Source organism: Ranitomeya variabilis, chromosome 3 (assembly GCF_051348905.1).
Source record: "Ranitomeya variabilis isolate aRanVar5 chromosome 3, aRanVar5.hap1, whole genome shotgun sequence".
NCBI lineage: Eukaryota > Metazoa > Chordata > Amphibia > Anura > Dendrobatidae > Ranitomeya > Ranitomeya variabilis.
Genome location: NC_135234.1, coordinates 765,650,525 through 765,665,494, shown reverse-complemented (window position 1 = coordinate 765,665,494; position 14,970 = coordinate 765,650,525). Strand labels below are relative to the sequence as shown.

Below are 14,970 nucleotides of genomic sequence, written 5' to 3'. Positions count from 1 at the left end.
CCTATGTACAAGAATATAACTACTATAATACTGCTCCTATGTACAAGAATATAACTACTATAATACTGCCCCTATGTACAAGAATATAACTACTATAATACTGCTCCTATGTACAAGAATATAACTACTATAATACTGCTCCTATGTACAAGAATATAACTACTATAATACTGCTCCTATGTACAAGAATATAACTACTATAATACTGCCCCTATGTACAAGAATATAATTATTATAATACTGCCCCCTATGTACAAGAATATAATTATTATAATACTGCCCCTATGTACAAGAATATAATTACTATAATACTGCCCCTATGTACAAGAATATAATTACTATAATACTGCCCCTATGTACAAGAATATAACTACTATAATACTGCCCCTATGTACAAGAATATAGCTACTATAATACTGCTCCTATGTACAAGAATATAACTACTATAATACTGCTCCTATGTACAAGAATATAACTACTATAATACTGCCCCTATGTACAAGAATATAACTACTATAATACTGCCCCTATATACAAGAATATAACTACTATAATACTGCCCCTATGTACAAGAATATAACTACTATAATACTGCCCCTATGTACAAGAATATAACTACTATAATACTGCCCCTATGTACCAGAATATAACTACTATAATACTGCTCCTATGTACAAGAATATAACTACTATAATACTTCTCCTATGTACAAGAATATAACTACTATAATACTGCCCCTATGTACAAGAATATAACTACTATAATACTGCTCCTATGTACAAGAATATAACTACTATAATACTGCTCCCTATGTACAAGAATATAACTACTATAATACTGCCCCTATGTACAAGAATATAACTACTATAATACTGCCCCCTATGTACAAGAATATAACTACTATAATACTGCTCCTATGTACAAGAATATAACTACTATAATAATGTTATATAGGACACAAATCACCCAAAGAATTAAAAAATATTTTTTATTTTTGTTATTTTTAATCTTTTTGTTATGTGGTGACACACGGAGGTGATTGTACACGTCCTCCATCGGTCGCTCCGGTATTGGGCAGATGGCGGACATCTCAGTTTATTGACGCTCGCAGGTTGTCCAGATCTGGTCGTGCCTTGAATCTCTCCAGGTAATCGGTGTCCGTGTGCTGCAGAGAAGAGAATTACAAACTAAGTGTAAAATGTGTATAAACGGGAAAAGATTTATAATATAAAGTCATGGAAATCACACAATGCGTAACATAGCGACCAATCACGTGTTTTCTCCCGTAACGACCAATTACGTATCTGGTACCCCCCGTAGTGACCAATCATATTTCTTACCTCCTTTACCAATAAGTTAACCCCTTCAGGCTGGTTCATGGTGAACACTTCTATGATAATGGGAGCCATGATGGCGCTTACTCCGCTAACCTGGAAAATAAGCAGGAGGTGAGAGGATCAGCCGCAGCGGTCACCGCCCGCCATCGTGTACCCACGGCAGGAGGAGGCTGATGGATTTATTACAGGCTGGTGTCCATCCTCCTTACATTATCAATAGATGTAAATACGGCAAGTTCCACTGACCTGGACGATCCGCTCATGGACGGTCAGCACCGAGTCCACGAACATCTTGTTCCCCACGTCCGGTAACAGCAGCATTTCCTTAGTTTTGGTTGGTTTAGCGTAACTGTAAGGAAATGGGTGAGATGTACAGTAACACAAGGGAGCGGCTGCATTCACAACACTGCGAGCTCCACAGCTGAAATCTGATACTGCCCTATAGATTATTACCTGTACAGGGCAGGCAGGGAATGTAGGGAAAAACTACACGCACCAGGAGAATAGTGAGTGCAGCTCTGGGGTATAATACAGGATCAGTAATGTAATGTATGTACACAGTGACTGCACCAGCAGAATAGTGAGTGCAGCTCTGGAGTATAATACAGGATGTAACTCAGGATCAGTAATGTAATGTATATACACAGTGACTGCACCAGCAGAATAGTGAGTGCAGCTCTGGAGTATAATACAGGATGTAACTCAGGATCAGTAATGTAATGTATGTACACAGTGACTGCACCAGCAGAATAGTGAGTGCAGCTCTGGGGTATAATACAGGATGTAACTCAGGATCAGTAATGTAATGTATGTACACAGTGACTGCACCAGCAGAATAGTGAGTGCAGCTCTGGAGTATAATACAGGATGTAACTCAGGATCAGTAATGTAATGTATGTACACAGTGACTGCACCAGCAGAATAGTGAGTGCAGCTCTGGGGTATAATACAGGATGTAACTCAGGATCAGTAATGTAATGTATGTACACAGTGACTGCACCAGCAGAATAGTGAGTGCAGCTCTGGGGTATAATACAGGATGTAACTCAGGATCAGTAATGTAATGTATGTACACAGTGATTGCACCAGCAGAATAGTGAGTGCAGCTCTGGGGTATAATACAGGATGTAACTCAGGATCAGTAATGTAATGTATGTGTGTACAGAGCTGCACTCACTATTCTGCTGGTGCAATCACTGTGTAGTGATTGCACCAGCAGAATAGTGAGTGCAGCTCTGGAGTATAATGCAGGATCAGTAGATCTCACCTTTCCTCTACTTTAATGGACATCTGGTTGAAGAAATTATGCATGTACTGAGCGAAATGTTCCACATAGAGCATGTTGTGTCCGGATACTTGGAAGTTTAACACCCCGTATTCATACTCTGTGCCTTGTTTAATCTCCTTTTTTAACAACTTGCCTTTTTTCTTTTGGTCCTAAAGAATAAAAGATGCAAACAGTGTTTCTGACCATAGAGAAGCTCCGGGGTCCCTGCACTACACGGACCATCTGTATAAGATCATCTCCCAGTATATCGTGTCCTCACCACTTCTGGGGGTAACAGGAACCTGTAGCGGCCGATGCCGTGAGTGGGTTGTGACCTGTAGGATCTTCTATCTTCTACCCGGACACCTGCACGGCAAGAGGAGAAGGATCAGCGACGTTCCCCGGGACAGAATATCGTCCTCCTGAAGACACACATCAGGAATCTTCTGTCTCAATTTTATCTTCTCAGAGAAGACGTGAAATAAATCCTTATAATTATTATAAAAGAAATACTGATAATTCATCAGAACTTTTTTTTTTATCTTTTCTGTTGACAGATATAAAAGTAGGAGACGAAAAAAAAACAGCAATTTCATGATTGTTTGTTTTCTACGTTTTTTTTCTGTATGGAAAAAGTTACTTCTTGAATCATTTCGGCTTGGAGAAAATAAAAAGCTCTGAAATTTGACCACGGAATTTTTTTTTTTGGTGGAATAAACTAATGTAACTACTAAGATAAATCTTTTTTGTATGAGGTTTTGTAGAAGTTTTTAGTTTTTCGACTTGACACTGCACTGCCAAGTATGCAAATTACAAAATGTAATCAAAACAAAATCTTGAAAAAAAAAATAAATGTATTTTTAGGAATAACATAAATATTCAGTATTTGATATGCTTTTTAAAGTGGATACAGTGTGAAAATCTACAGATACAGTATATAAAAAAAAGCATAAAAATTAGGTTTTATCACTGCAGTTTTTTTTAGTATAGAATTTTCATCCAGAAATTCCACTCATAAAATCCAGCTTGCTAGTCCTATGTTAAGTTTTTTTTAGTTACGGTAACTTTTTTCTGTGTTTTAAAATCTAAATCCTGATTGGAGGGAAAAAAAAAAAAAAAGAGGGAGAATGTAATTTGTAGGAAGCAGATCCTGATGTAATCCGCTTCCAAGTAAGCACTGTCCAATTTAAAGGATGCAATAAAAAAAAAAAAAAAAAAAATGGTTGAAGAACTCTTGAAAAGCTGCTTCAGGAGAGAAAAAAATGACTCCCAAAATTCCGGAGACAAGGAGAGTTTCCCGCAGCGGTCTGAAGATATCTCCTTTTTCATAGCTCAGGTCTACTCACCGGGATTACAGCTCTGGGGCCAACTGTGTCCTGTAATTCTGCTGCAGAGAAAACATCAATATGAGATTATATCACCTGTAATAAAGTTCTAGAACAGAAGCGATTATCTGGTATTTCAGCGGCACCATGAAATGAAACACGGACTGCTGGGTGCCCCCCATAGATTACAGCGGATCCTAGGAGAGGATCCTAGGACAGTGTCCAAAATTAAGATTTTTAGAATACGTCACATATTGGGAAATGTAGGCATTTTTATTCTAGCAGCAAGGCAGGGCACAGTAATAAACCGTCTCTGCCAGACTGCACACATTGAAGGCAGAGGCGGTTTATTACTGTCCCTGTCTTCCGGATCGCTGGATATAGTGATCTCCTATGAGGCCCAGAGGCTGAGACCAATTATTTTACTGCAGTACACAAAGATAAAAAAAATAAAGAAAAAAAAAAGTCAAATGTAATATTTTATTTAATATAATTTTTGTAAAATAAAGTTCAAATCAGCCTCTTTTTCCCTCCATCTAAAAATTGGTAAATAAAAAAAATAACTATCATGGATCGTCGTGTCTGTAAAATCACCATCTATGAAAAATTAATCCACAAAGTAAATTTTGTAAAAGAAAATAAGATCCAATTTAAAACACCAGAATTTTCATTTTCTTTGTCAGTTCAACTCCCACGAAAAAATAAATAAATAAAAAGTGAACAAAACCTCACATATATCAAAAAAGATACTAATAAAAACTACAGTCAGTCAAGGAAAAAGAAACAAGTGTTCCCAGTGATAGCAGATGATCAACTCTGCTACACGTAGCAGGGCTGGGGCTCTGTGTGCAGCACAAGCGATCGGATGATCGCAGCTTCTAGTCTTCCATGGAAACTATTGAAGCAGGTGAAAAATTCAAAATCATCCCCCTTTTGCTCCATTCAAAATAAAAAAATACACATATGGTACTTGATATCGCCCAATCTATCAATATATATAGAATTAATCCGATCAGTAAACGGTGTAACGAGAAAAAATAAAAACGCCAGAACTTTTTTTTTTTTTGGTCGCTGCAACATTGCAATAAAATACAATAACGGGCGATCAAAAGATTATTTGTACACCAAAATTGTATTATCAAAAACATCAGCTCGGCACGCAAAAAAATAAGCCCTCACTCAGCCCCGGATCATGAAAAATCGAGACGCTACGGGTCTCGGAAAATGGCGCCATTATTTTTATTTTTTAACACATTTACACTTTTCCCCTTACACGACTGGAGTGTTGCTTTAGCAGTTTGCTATGGGTCATTGTCTTGTTGGAAGGTTTTGCTCAAGAATATCCCTTTATCTCATACCATCCATCACTCGGACCATTTTCTCTGTCTCTGCTGCCAAAAAGCATACAGCATGATGCCACCACCATATTTCACTGTGGGGATGGTGTTCTATGGGTGATGAGCTGTGTTAGTTTGGTGCCACATATAGAGTTTACCTTGGTGACCAAAAAGTTCCATTTTAGACTCATCTGACCACAGCACCTTCCTCCTTACCTTTGGGGAGTCTCACACGTCTTTTGGCAAACTTAAAACGAGCCTTAGAATTTCTGTATGCAAGTAAAGGCTTTTTTTCTGCCCACTTTTCCATAAAGGCCACCTCTATGGAGTGTAGGGCTTATTGTGGTCATATGGACAGATAATCCAGTCTGTGCTTGGGAACTCTGCATCTCCTTTTACCTGTAGTCTCTGATTAATGTCCTCCTTGCCCGGGCTGAGAGTTTTCGTTGACGATCCTCTCTTGGCAGGTTTGTTGTGGTACCATGTTATTCCATGTGATGATAATGGATTTGATGGTGCTCCGGGGATCATCAGAGTTTGGGATTTTTTTTTTTTTTTTTAATAACCCAACCCTGATTTGTACTTCTCAACAACTTTGTCGCTGACTTGTTTGGAGATCTCATTTGTCTTAATGTTGTGGTTTGGTTAGTGGTGGAATTGTGATCCATCCGTGGCTGTTAACTAGTTAAATGTTGCTGTCGATCCTGACAGTGGCATTTAACTCGCGCTTCCGGAAATCGTGTCCATTGGTGACTCCGTCACGTGATTGCGTGTCACCGATAGGTTGGAATGACAACCAGAGGTCTCCAGCAGACCTCTATGGTCGTCATAGCCAGATTGCTTTGAGCGCCACCGGGTGGTCGGCACTCATAGCAAGTGAGCAATTCTGCTACATGCAGGCGATCTGATCATCGTCTGTATGCAGCAGAGCCGATTAAAGTACTGCAGCATGTAAGCATGCCAAAAGTAAAAAAATAAGTTTTTAAAAATATTAAAAAAAAATATATACATATAAAAAAGTTCAAATCACCCCCCGTTCCCCCATTCAAAATAAAACAATAAAGAAAAAAAAGAAGCATACACATATTTGGTATCACCGCGTTCAGAATCGCCCGATCTATCAGTAGAAAAAATTAACCTGATCCCTAAACGGCGTAACGAGAAAAAAAGTAAAAAACGTCAGAATTACATTTTTTTGGGTTGCCGCAACATTGCATTAAAATGCAGTGACGGGTGATCAAAAGATCGTATCTGCACCAATATAGTATCGATAAACACATGAGCTCGGCATGCAAAAAATAAGACCTCATCCAACCCAAGATCATGAAAAATTGAGACACTACGGGTATCGGAAAATGGTGCAATTTTTATTTCTTAAAATGTGGCTTTTTTTTTTCACCACTTAAATAAAAAAGAACCTAGACATGTTTGGTGTCTATGAACTCGTAATGACCTGGAGAATCATAATTGCAGGTCAGTTGTAGCATTTAGTGAACCTAGCAAAAAAGCAAAAAAAAAAAAAAAACTGTGGAATTGCACTTTTTTTTGCAATTTCATCATTCATCGTTTTCATCATTTTTTCCTGTTTTCCAGTAGACGATATGTTAAAACCAATGGTGTTGTTCAAAAGTACAACTCGTCCCGCAAAAAACAAGCCCTCACATAGCCATATTGATGGAAAAAATAAAAAAGTTATGGCTCTGGGAAGGAGGGGAGTGAAAAATGAAAATGCAAAATAAGAAATACCTCTGGTCGTTAAGGGGTTAATGGTGTTGCAGCCTCTGTGGCCTTTCATAAAAGGTAACGTGTATATCCTGACAGACATGCGACATTAGATCGCACACAGGGGGACGTCCTGTCACTAAGCATGGGACTTATGGAGGGAATTCCTTGCACCAGAAATTTTTAGAGGCTTCATCACAAAAGGGTTGAATACATATGCACATAGTCTTTATTTTATCCCATAAATTTAATTTTTGCCTAGATTTTTCTCTCTTCACACGCTTAGGCCGGGATCACACATACGCAAGATACGGCTGAGTCTCGCAGGTGAAAACCCAGCTTTGGCGCCGGCACTCCGGAGCGGAGCATGCAGCTCCATGTATTGCTGTGCGGCTGCCAGAGCTGGGTTTTCACCTGCGAGACTCGGCCATATCTCGCGTGTGTGTGATCCCGGCCTTAGGGCTCATTTCCACTGGCGAGGAAAACGGACGAGTGCAATCCGATAAAAAAATCGGATTGCACTCAGACCAATGTTATTCAATAGGTGTCTTTTCATTTGCGATTTTTTTCTCAGCCGAAATCGGACTGAGAAAAAAAATCGCAGCATGCTGCGTATTGCTGCGAGTCTCGGACGCCAATGCAAGTCAATGGGTGCGAGAAAAAAAAAAAAAAAAATCGCACAGCACTCGCACCATGCGAGTTCTGTCCGATTTTTACGCACCGGTGTCCTTTGACAAGCCGGTAATTCAGCGCGGTGTACAGTAAAATCACACTGACAGGTTAGAATAGAGTAGATATATACACATAGAATTGGTATATATATATATATATATATATATATCAGTGAGACACCTATATATGTATATTTATATTTAATGCAGCGCAAGATAGCATTAAAGCCGCTAATTCAATTGCCGGCTTTTCATTTCTCCTTCACAAACCCGACAGGATATGAGACATGATTACATACAGTAAACCATCTCATATCCCTTTTTTTTTGCATATTCCACACTACTAATGTTAGTAGTGTGTATGTGCTAAATTTCGGCGCTGTAGCTATTAAATTTAAGGGTTAATTCGCGGAAAAAATTGGCGTGGGCTCCCGCACAATTTTCTCCGCCAGAGTGGTAAAGCCAGTGACTGAGGGCAGATATTAATAGCCAGGAGAGGGTCCATGGTTATTGGCCCCCCCTGGCTACAAACATCTGCCACAGCCACCCCAGAAAAGGCACATCTGGAAGATGCGCCTATTCTGGCACTTGGCCACTCTCTTCCCACTCCCTGTAGCGGTGGGATATGGGGTAATGAAGGGTTAATGTCACCTTGCTATTGTAAGGTGACATTAAGCCAGATTAGTAATGGAGAGGCGTCAATTATGACACCTATCCATTATTAATCCAATTGTATGAAAGGGTTAAAAAAAAAACCACACACATGATTAAAAAGTATTTTAATGAAATAAACACAGCGGTTGTTGTAATAATTTATTGCTCTCTCAATCCACCTGAACACCCTCGCTTGGAAAAATAAACCAACAATATACATACCCTCTCTGATGAACTGTCACGTCCAACGAGGTAATCCATCTGAAGGGGTTAAAATATTTTACAAGCAGGAGCCCTGCTAATGCAGCGGTGCTCGTGTCTGTAAGCCCCGGCGAATGAAGGAAATGTAGGTCATTGACCTATAGTTACCTTCAGTCGCGGTGATGCGCCCCTGCTGGCTGTCCTCATGAACAGCAGCCTGGGAACTTTTTCCCACGCTCGAGGTCATATGAGGACAACCACCAGGGGGCGCATCACCGCGACTGAAGGTAACTATAGGTCATTGACCTACATTTCCTTCATTCCCCGGGGCTTACAGGCACGGAGCACAGCTGCATTAGCAGGGCTCCTGCTTGTAAAATATTTTAACCCCTTCAGATGGATTACTTTGTGGGACGTGACGGTTCATCTGAAGGTATGTATATTGTTGGTTTATTATTTTTCCAAGCGAGGGTGTTCCAGATGGATTGAGAGAGCAATAAAATATTAAAACAACCTGTGTGTTTATTTCATTAAAATACTTTTTAATCGTGTGTGTGTGTTTTTTTAACCCTTTCATACAATTTGATTATTAATGGATAGGTGTCATAATTGATGCCTCTCCATTACTAATCTGGCTTAATGTCACCTTACAATAGCAAGGTGGCATTAACCCTTCATTACCCCATATCCCACCGCTACACGGGAGTGGGAAGAGAGTGGCCAAGTGCCAGAATAGGCGCATCTTCCAGATGTGCCTTTTCTGGGGTGGCTGGGGGCAGATGTTTTTAGCCAGGGGGGGCAATAACCATGGACCCTCTCCTGGCTATTAATATCTGCCCTCAGTCACTGGCTTTACCATTCTGGCGGAGAAAATTGCGCGGGAGCCCACGCCAATTTGTTCCGCGAATTAACCTTTAAATGTAATAGCTACAGCGCTGAAATTTTGCACATACACACTACTAACATTAGTAGTATGGATTATGCAAAAAAAAAGGGGATAAGAGATGGTTTACTGTATGTAATCATGTCTCATATCCTGTCGGGTTTGTGCAGGAGAAATGAAAAGCCGGCAATTGAATTAGCGGCTTTAATGCTATCTAGCACTGCATTAAATATAAATATACATATATAGGTGTCTCACTGATATATATATGTATATATACCTATTCTATGTGTATATATCTACTCTATTCTAACCTGTCAGTGTGATTTTACTGTACACAGCACTGATTTGCCGGCTTTTCAAAGGACACCGGTGCGTACAAATCGGACAGTAATACGGATGTCATACGGATGATGCGATTCCAAAAAACGGATGATGCGATTAAAAATCGCATTGCACTCGCATGACACTCGCATGACAATCGCATATGCTACATCCCTTTTTTCGGTCCAGATTACGGACCGATTTGTCTCTCACCAGTGGAAATGAGCCCTTAGGACTATTTACTGCTGATGCATCACACACAGGTTCTAATTTTAAAAAACAAAAAAAAGTAAAAAGCCAAGGGGGTGAATACTATCGCAAGCCGCTGAAGAACTTCAATGGACAGCACAAGCGATCAGACGATTGCAGCTTCAAGTCCCCGGCACTATAAAATACAGTAAAAAGTAAAACGAAAAATGTTTAAAAAAAAATATATAAATTATAAATTAAAAATATAAATAAACAAAAATGTTTAAATCACCGCATTAAAAATAAAAACAATTAAGAAAATAAAAAATACACATATTTGGTATCACTGGATTCAGAAACGTCTGATCCATCAATATATCAAATAAATGAATCTGACCTATGAAAATACCGCGTATCTATCCCAAAATGGCAACAGTAAAAACTTTGGCTCAGGGCACAAAATATAAGCCCCCGATCCTGAAGAATAAAACCATTAATTGGCACGGAAAATGGCAACACAAGAAAAAGGTGTTTTGTTTTTTTTTAAAGGGAACCTGTCACCCCCAAAATGGCTGGTGAGGTAAGCTCACCGGCATCAGGGGCTTATCTACAGCATTCTGTAATGCATTCTGTAATGCTGTAGATAAGCCGCCGATGTAACCTGAAAGAGGAGAAAAAGACGTTAGATTATACTCACCCAGGGGCGGTCCCGCTGCGGTCCGGTCGGATGGGTGTCTCCGGTCCGCTCCGGCGCCTCCCATCTTCGTTCCATGACATCCTCTTCGGGTCTTTACGCCGCGGCTCCGGCACAGGCGTACTTTGTCTGCCCTGTTGAGGGCAGAGCAAAGTACTGCAATGCGCAGGCGCTGGGCCTCTCTGACCTTTCCGGCAGCTGCGCACTGCAGTACTTTGCTCTGCCCTCAACAGGGCAGACAAAGTACGCCTGCGCCGGAGCCGCGGCGTAAAGACCCGAAGAGGACGTCATGGAACGAAGATGGGAGGCGCCGGAGCGGACCGGAGACACCCATCAGACCGGACCGCACCGGGACCGCCCCTGGGTGAGTATAATCTAACTTCTTTTTCTCCTCTTTCAGGTAACATCGGCGGCTTATCTACAGCATTACAGAATGCATTACAGAATGCTGTAGATAAGCCCCTGATGCCGGTGAGCTTACCTCACCAGCCATTTTGGGGGTGACAGGTTCCCTTTAATTAAATTTTGCGAAATTTTTTTACCACTTAAAAAAAACCCTATGCATGTTTGGTATCTATGTACTCGTACTGACCCGGAGAATCATAGTGCCAGGTCAGATTTACTATATAGTGAACACGGCAAACAAATTGTGGAATTGCACTTTTTTTGCAATTTCAATGCACTTGGAATTATCTTCCTGCTTTCCAGTATGCTGTACGGTTAAATGAATAATGTCATTCAAAAGTACAACTCGTCCTGAAAAAAACAAGATGTCATATGGTGGATGAGGGCGGAAAAAGAAAAAAAATTATGGCTCTAGGAAGAGAAGGGGAAAAAAAAAAAAGAAAAAAAAAAGGAAAATGGCCGCTGTGTGAAGGGGTTAATCCGGCAGTCCTGGATAATGAATACATCAGAAATAATAAGGATATAGATAATACGGCATCGCGGACACGTCCCCCCATAGTACCGCCCTGCACCCACATCCCCCCATAGTACCGCCCTGCACCCACAGACCCCCATAGTACCGCCCTGCACCCACATCCCCCCATAGTACCACCCTGCACCCACGGACCGCCCCGCGCCCATGGACCCCCATAGTACCGCCCTGCACCCACGGACCCCCATAGTACAGCCCTGCACCCACGGTCCCCCACAGTACCACCCTGCACCCACGGACCCCCACAATACCGCCCCGCACCCACAGACCCCCATCATGTTGCACGGCTGTGCCATCATTTATTATGAAGGCGACTTACAAAAAAGCAAAATGTCTTTCAGCTTGAACCGTGTAAATCACCACAATCTGTGTCTCCCCTGTATGTGCATGCTGAGACTTATAGTGCCACAGCAGCTGAGACAGGATGGAGGGGCTCTTACCTGCAGACAGCAGCCGTGGACCTCAGCAGGGTCCCCCCTCTGACAGGCAGCATCTGAGGGGGCAGACAAGCACAGAGGTGAGACCCCCAATATCACCAGACCCCCTGATGCTCCCTGTACAAACCCACACAGTCACCTTCTCACCACATGGGGGAAAGTACTGGCAGAGCACAAGAAGTGCAGCACGGAAACACTTCCCCCGCAGATGACACAGAAAGGTTCCTTGTTACCGAGGAGACAGGAAATCCTCGGGCTGGCAGCAGTTAACTCCTTACTGTCTGTGCCATCACCAGGATCCCTCACAGCGGGCTGTCACCTGCGGAGTATCCCTGAGGGCTCTCACACGTCCATGTGTCCGGTACTTGTGGTGGTGACGGTTTTCTCACCTACCGGAGAGACCTTCAGGTGAATGGATCTGTACACAGCAGTGTGTGTCCACAGACCGTGTGTCCATGGGTAAAACACGCTTACATGTCCATTGCTTATCAGCAGCACGGTCCACAAAACGTCCCGGATGTCACACTGGGACATCATTCATGTGACACGCATCGGCGCCCGGGAAGCAGCAGTACTATTCGCGCTGTTCCCCGGCGCCGGGTGCTGGAGACAACTCTCATCATTCTCCCCTGCTCTGCCGGCGATCAGCACGAGCAGCGGAGAATTATGAGAGTTGTATTCAAGTGAGAACAGCGAGAGTAGACAAAAGGACTATTACTCCCATCAGCCTACCCCTGCTGCCGCTAATAACCGTGAGAACAGGAGCCGCTGATGGGAGTATTCATCACCCACCACCTGTGCTATAAATAATAAAAAGCTGTAACTCTCAGCTGTCAACATTAGCAAGCATAAATGCAGGGGTCCCCACACTTATTTTTTAAAATATTGAAATACATTTTAAAGAATGGCGTGGATCTCCCCCCCCCCCCTTTTTTTTTAACAACCAGCCTTGCTAAAGCTCACAGCTGGGGGCTGGAATTCCCAGGCTGGGAAGGGGCCATGGATATCGCCCCCCCCCCAGCCTAAATATAGCAGCCCGCAGCTGACCAGAGAAGGCACATCAGTTAGATGCACCAATTCTGGCACTTTGCCCGACTCTTCCCACTTGCCCTGTAGCAGTGGCAAGCGGGGTAATGAGGGGTTAATGTCACCGTTGTATTGTCATGTGACTTCAAGCCCCCCGACACCTATCCATTACTAATCCTATATTTGTATCTATATATATAATTGTCTAAGGCTACGTTCACATTTGCGTTGTGCGCCGCAGCGTCGTCGCCGCACCAAAACGCATGCGTCGTGCGGCCCTATCTTTAACATTGGGGCCGCATGGCGCCGCATGTACATGCGTTGTCATGCGTTTTGGTGCGTCGTACGCCGCATGCGGCGTTAGGGCGCACCTGTCAGGGCGCGGCAAACGCAACATGTTGCATTTTTTTTGCGGCGCCGACTTTTTAAAAAACGCATGCGTCGTGTTTGCGTCGCTTTTGCGTCGTCGATGCGCCTTTTTCCCATTGATTTGCATTGACAACGCAGACGACGCAAGTACTTGCGTCGTGGTGCGTTGTACGACGCATGCGTTTTCCAAAAAAATTGCAAAAATTGTCTAGACTTTGGGGGGGCGCATGCGGCGCAAAACGCTGCGTTTTTTGTTCATAACGCAACTGCGTTTTTGTTTGCGTTGTGCGTTGCGGCGCCGACGCTGCGGCGCACAACGCAAATGTGAACGTAGCCTAAGGGTTATTTCTGTCAGCAACTTCCGTCACGGAAATCCCGCGTCTCTGATTGGTCTCGCCAGCTGCCTGTCATGGTTGCCGCGACCAATCAGTGATGGGCACAGTCCGATTAGTCCCTCCCTACTCCCCTGCAGTCAGTGCCCGCTCCATACTCGCCTCTGGTCACCACTCACACAGGTTTAATGCCAGCGGTAACGGGCCGCGTGTAACGCACTCCGTTACCGCTGCTATTAACCCTGTGTGTGCCCAACTTTTTACTATTGATGCTGCCTATGCAGCATCAATAGTAAAAAGATCTAATGTTAAAAATAATAAAAAACCTGCTATTCTCACCTTCCATCGTCCGACGATGCGCTCGCGGCTGCCACCATCTTCCATTCCCAGAGATGCATTGCGAAATTACCCAGAAGGCTTAGCAAGACCGCTAAGTTATCTGGGTAATTTCGCAATGCATCCTGGGAACGGAAGATGGCGGCAGCCGCGCACGCATCGCCAGAGCTTCACTGGCTCCCGGCGGGTGAGTATATAACTTTTTTATTTTAATTATTTTTTTTAACAGGGATGTGGTGCCCACATTGCTAAATTCTACCTGGGCTGTTTTATATACTGTATGGGCTGTGCTATGTACTACATGGGCAGTGTTATATACCGCGTGGGCTGTGTTATATACCGCGTGGCTGCTATATACTACATGGGCAGTGTTATATACTGCGTGGGCTGTGTTATATACTGCGTGGGCTGTGTTATATACTGCGTGGGCTGTGTTATATACTGCGTGCCCTGTGTTATATACTACGTCACCTGTGTGCCTGTGTTATATACGGCGTGGCTGCTATATACTGCATGGACTGTGTTATATAGTATGTGGGCTGTGTTATATACTGCGTGGCCACTGTTATATACTGCGTGGCCTGTATTAACGCATTGGCTATTCTACAGCATGTATGTACAGTATGTATATAGCAGCCACATAGTATATAGCACAGGCCACGTAGTATTTGTCTGCTATATAGTACATGGCTCCTATATACTACGCGGCCTGTGCTATATACTATGTGGCTGCTATATACATACATACATACATATTCTAGAATACCCGATGCGTTAGAATCGGGCCACCATCTAGTGGTAAATAAACACTCAGCCAGGATAAAGTCTTTTAATTGAAAAAATGACACAGACTCCTTTAATTAATCTAAATTAAACCATACTCACATCATTGCCCATTCCATTGAATCCCTCGTCTCCTGTAATAAAAC

General features: G+C 42.7%; 1 protein-coding gene across 1 annotated transcript; it reads right to left on the bottom strand.

Annotated features, from left to right (window-relative positions):
* Positions 1 to 977: 977 nt before the first annotated feature.
* On the bottom strand, positions 978 to 12,288 carry MRPL48 (mitochondrial ribosomal protein L48). The gene is made up of 9 exons (XM_077298778.1): positions 12,126 to 12,288; positions 11,982 to 12,034; positions 10,035 to 10,106; positions 3,951 to 3,991; positions 2,885 to 2,970; positions 2,605 to 2,774; positions 1,584 to 1,686; positions 1,341 to 1,430; positions 978 to 1,165 (listed from the first exon to the last, which is right to left on the bottom strand). Exons 2-9 carry the CDS (start codon positions 12,032 to 12,034, stop codon positions 1,091 to 1,093), a joined length of 690 nt encoding a protein of 229 aa, XP_077154893.1. The 5' UTR covers positions 12,126 to 12,288; the 3' UTR covers positions 978 to 1,090.
* Positions 12,289 to 14,970: the final 2,682 nt, after the last annotated feature.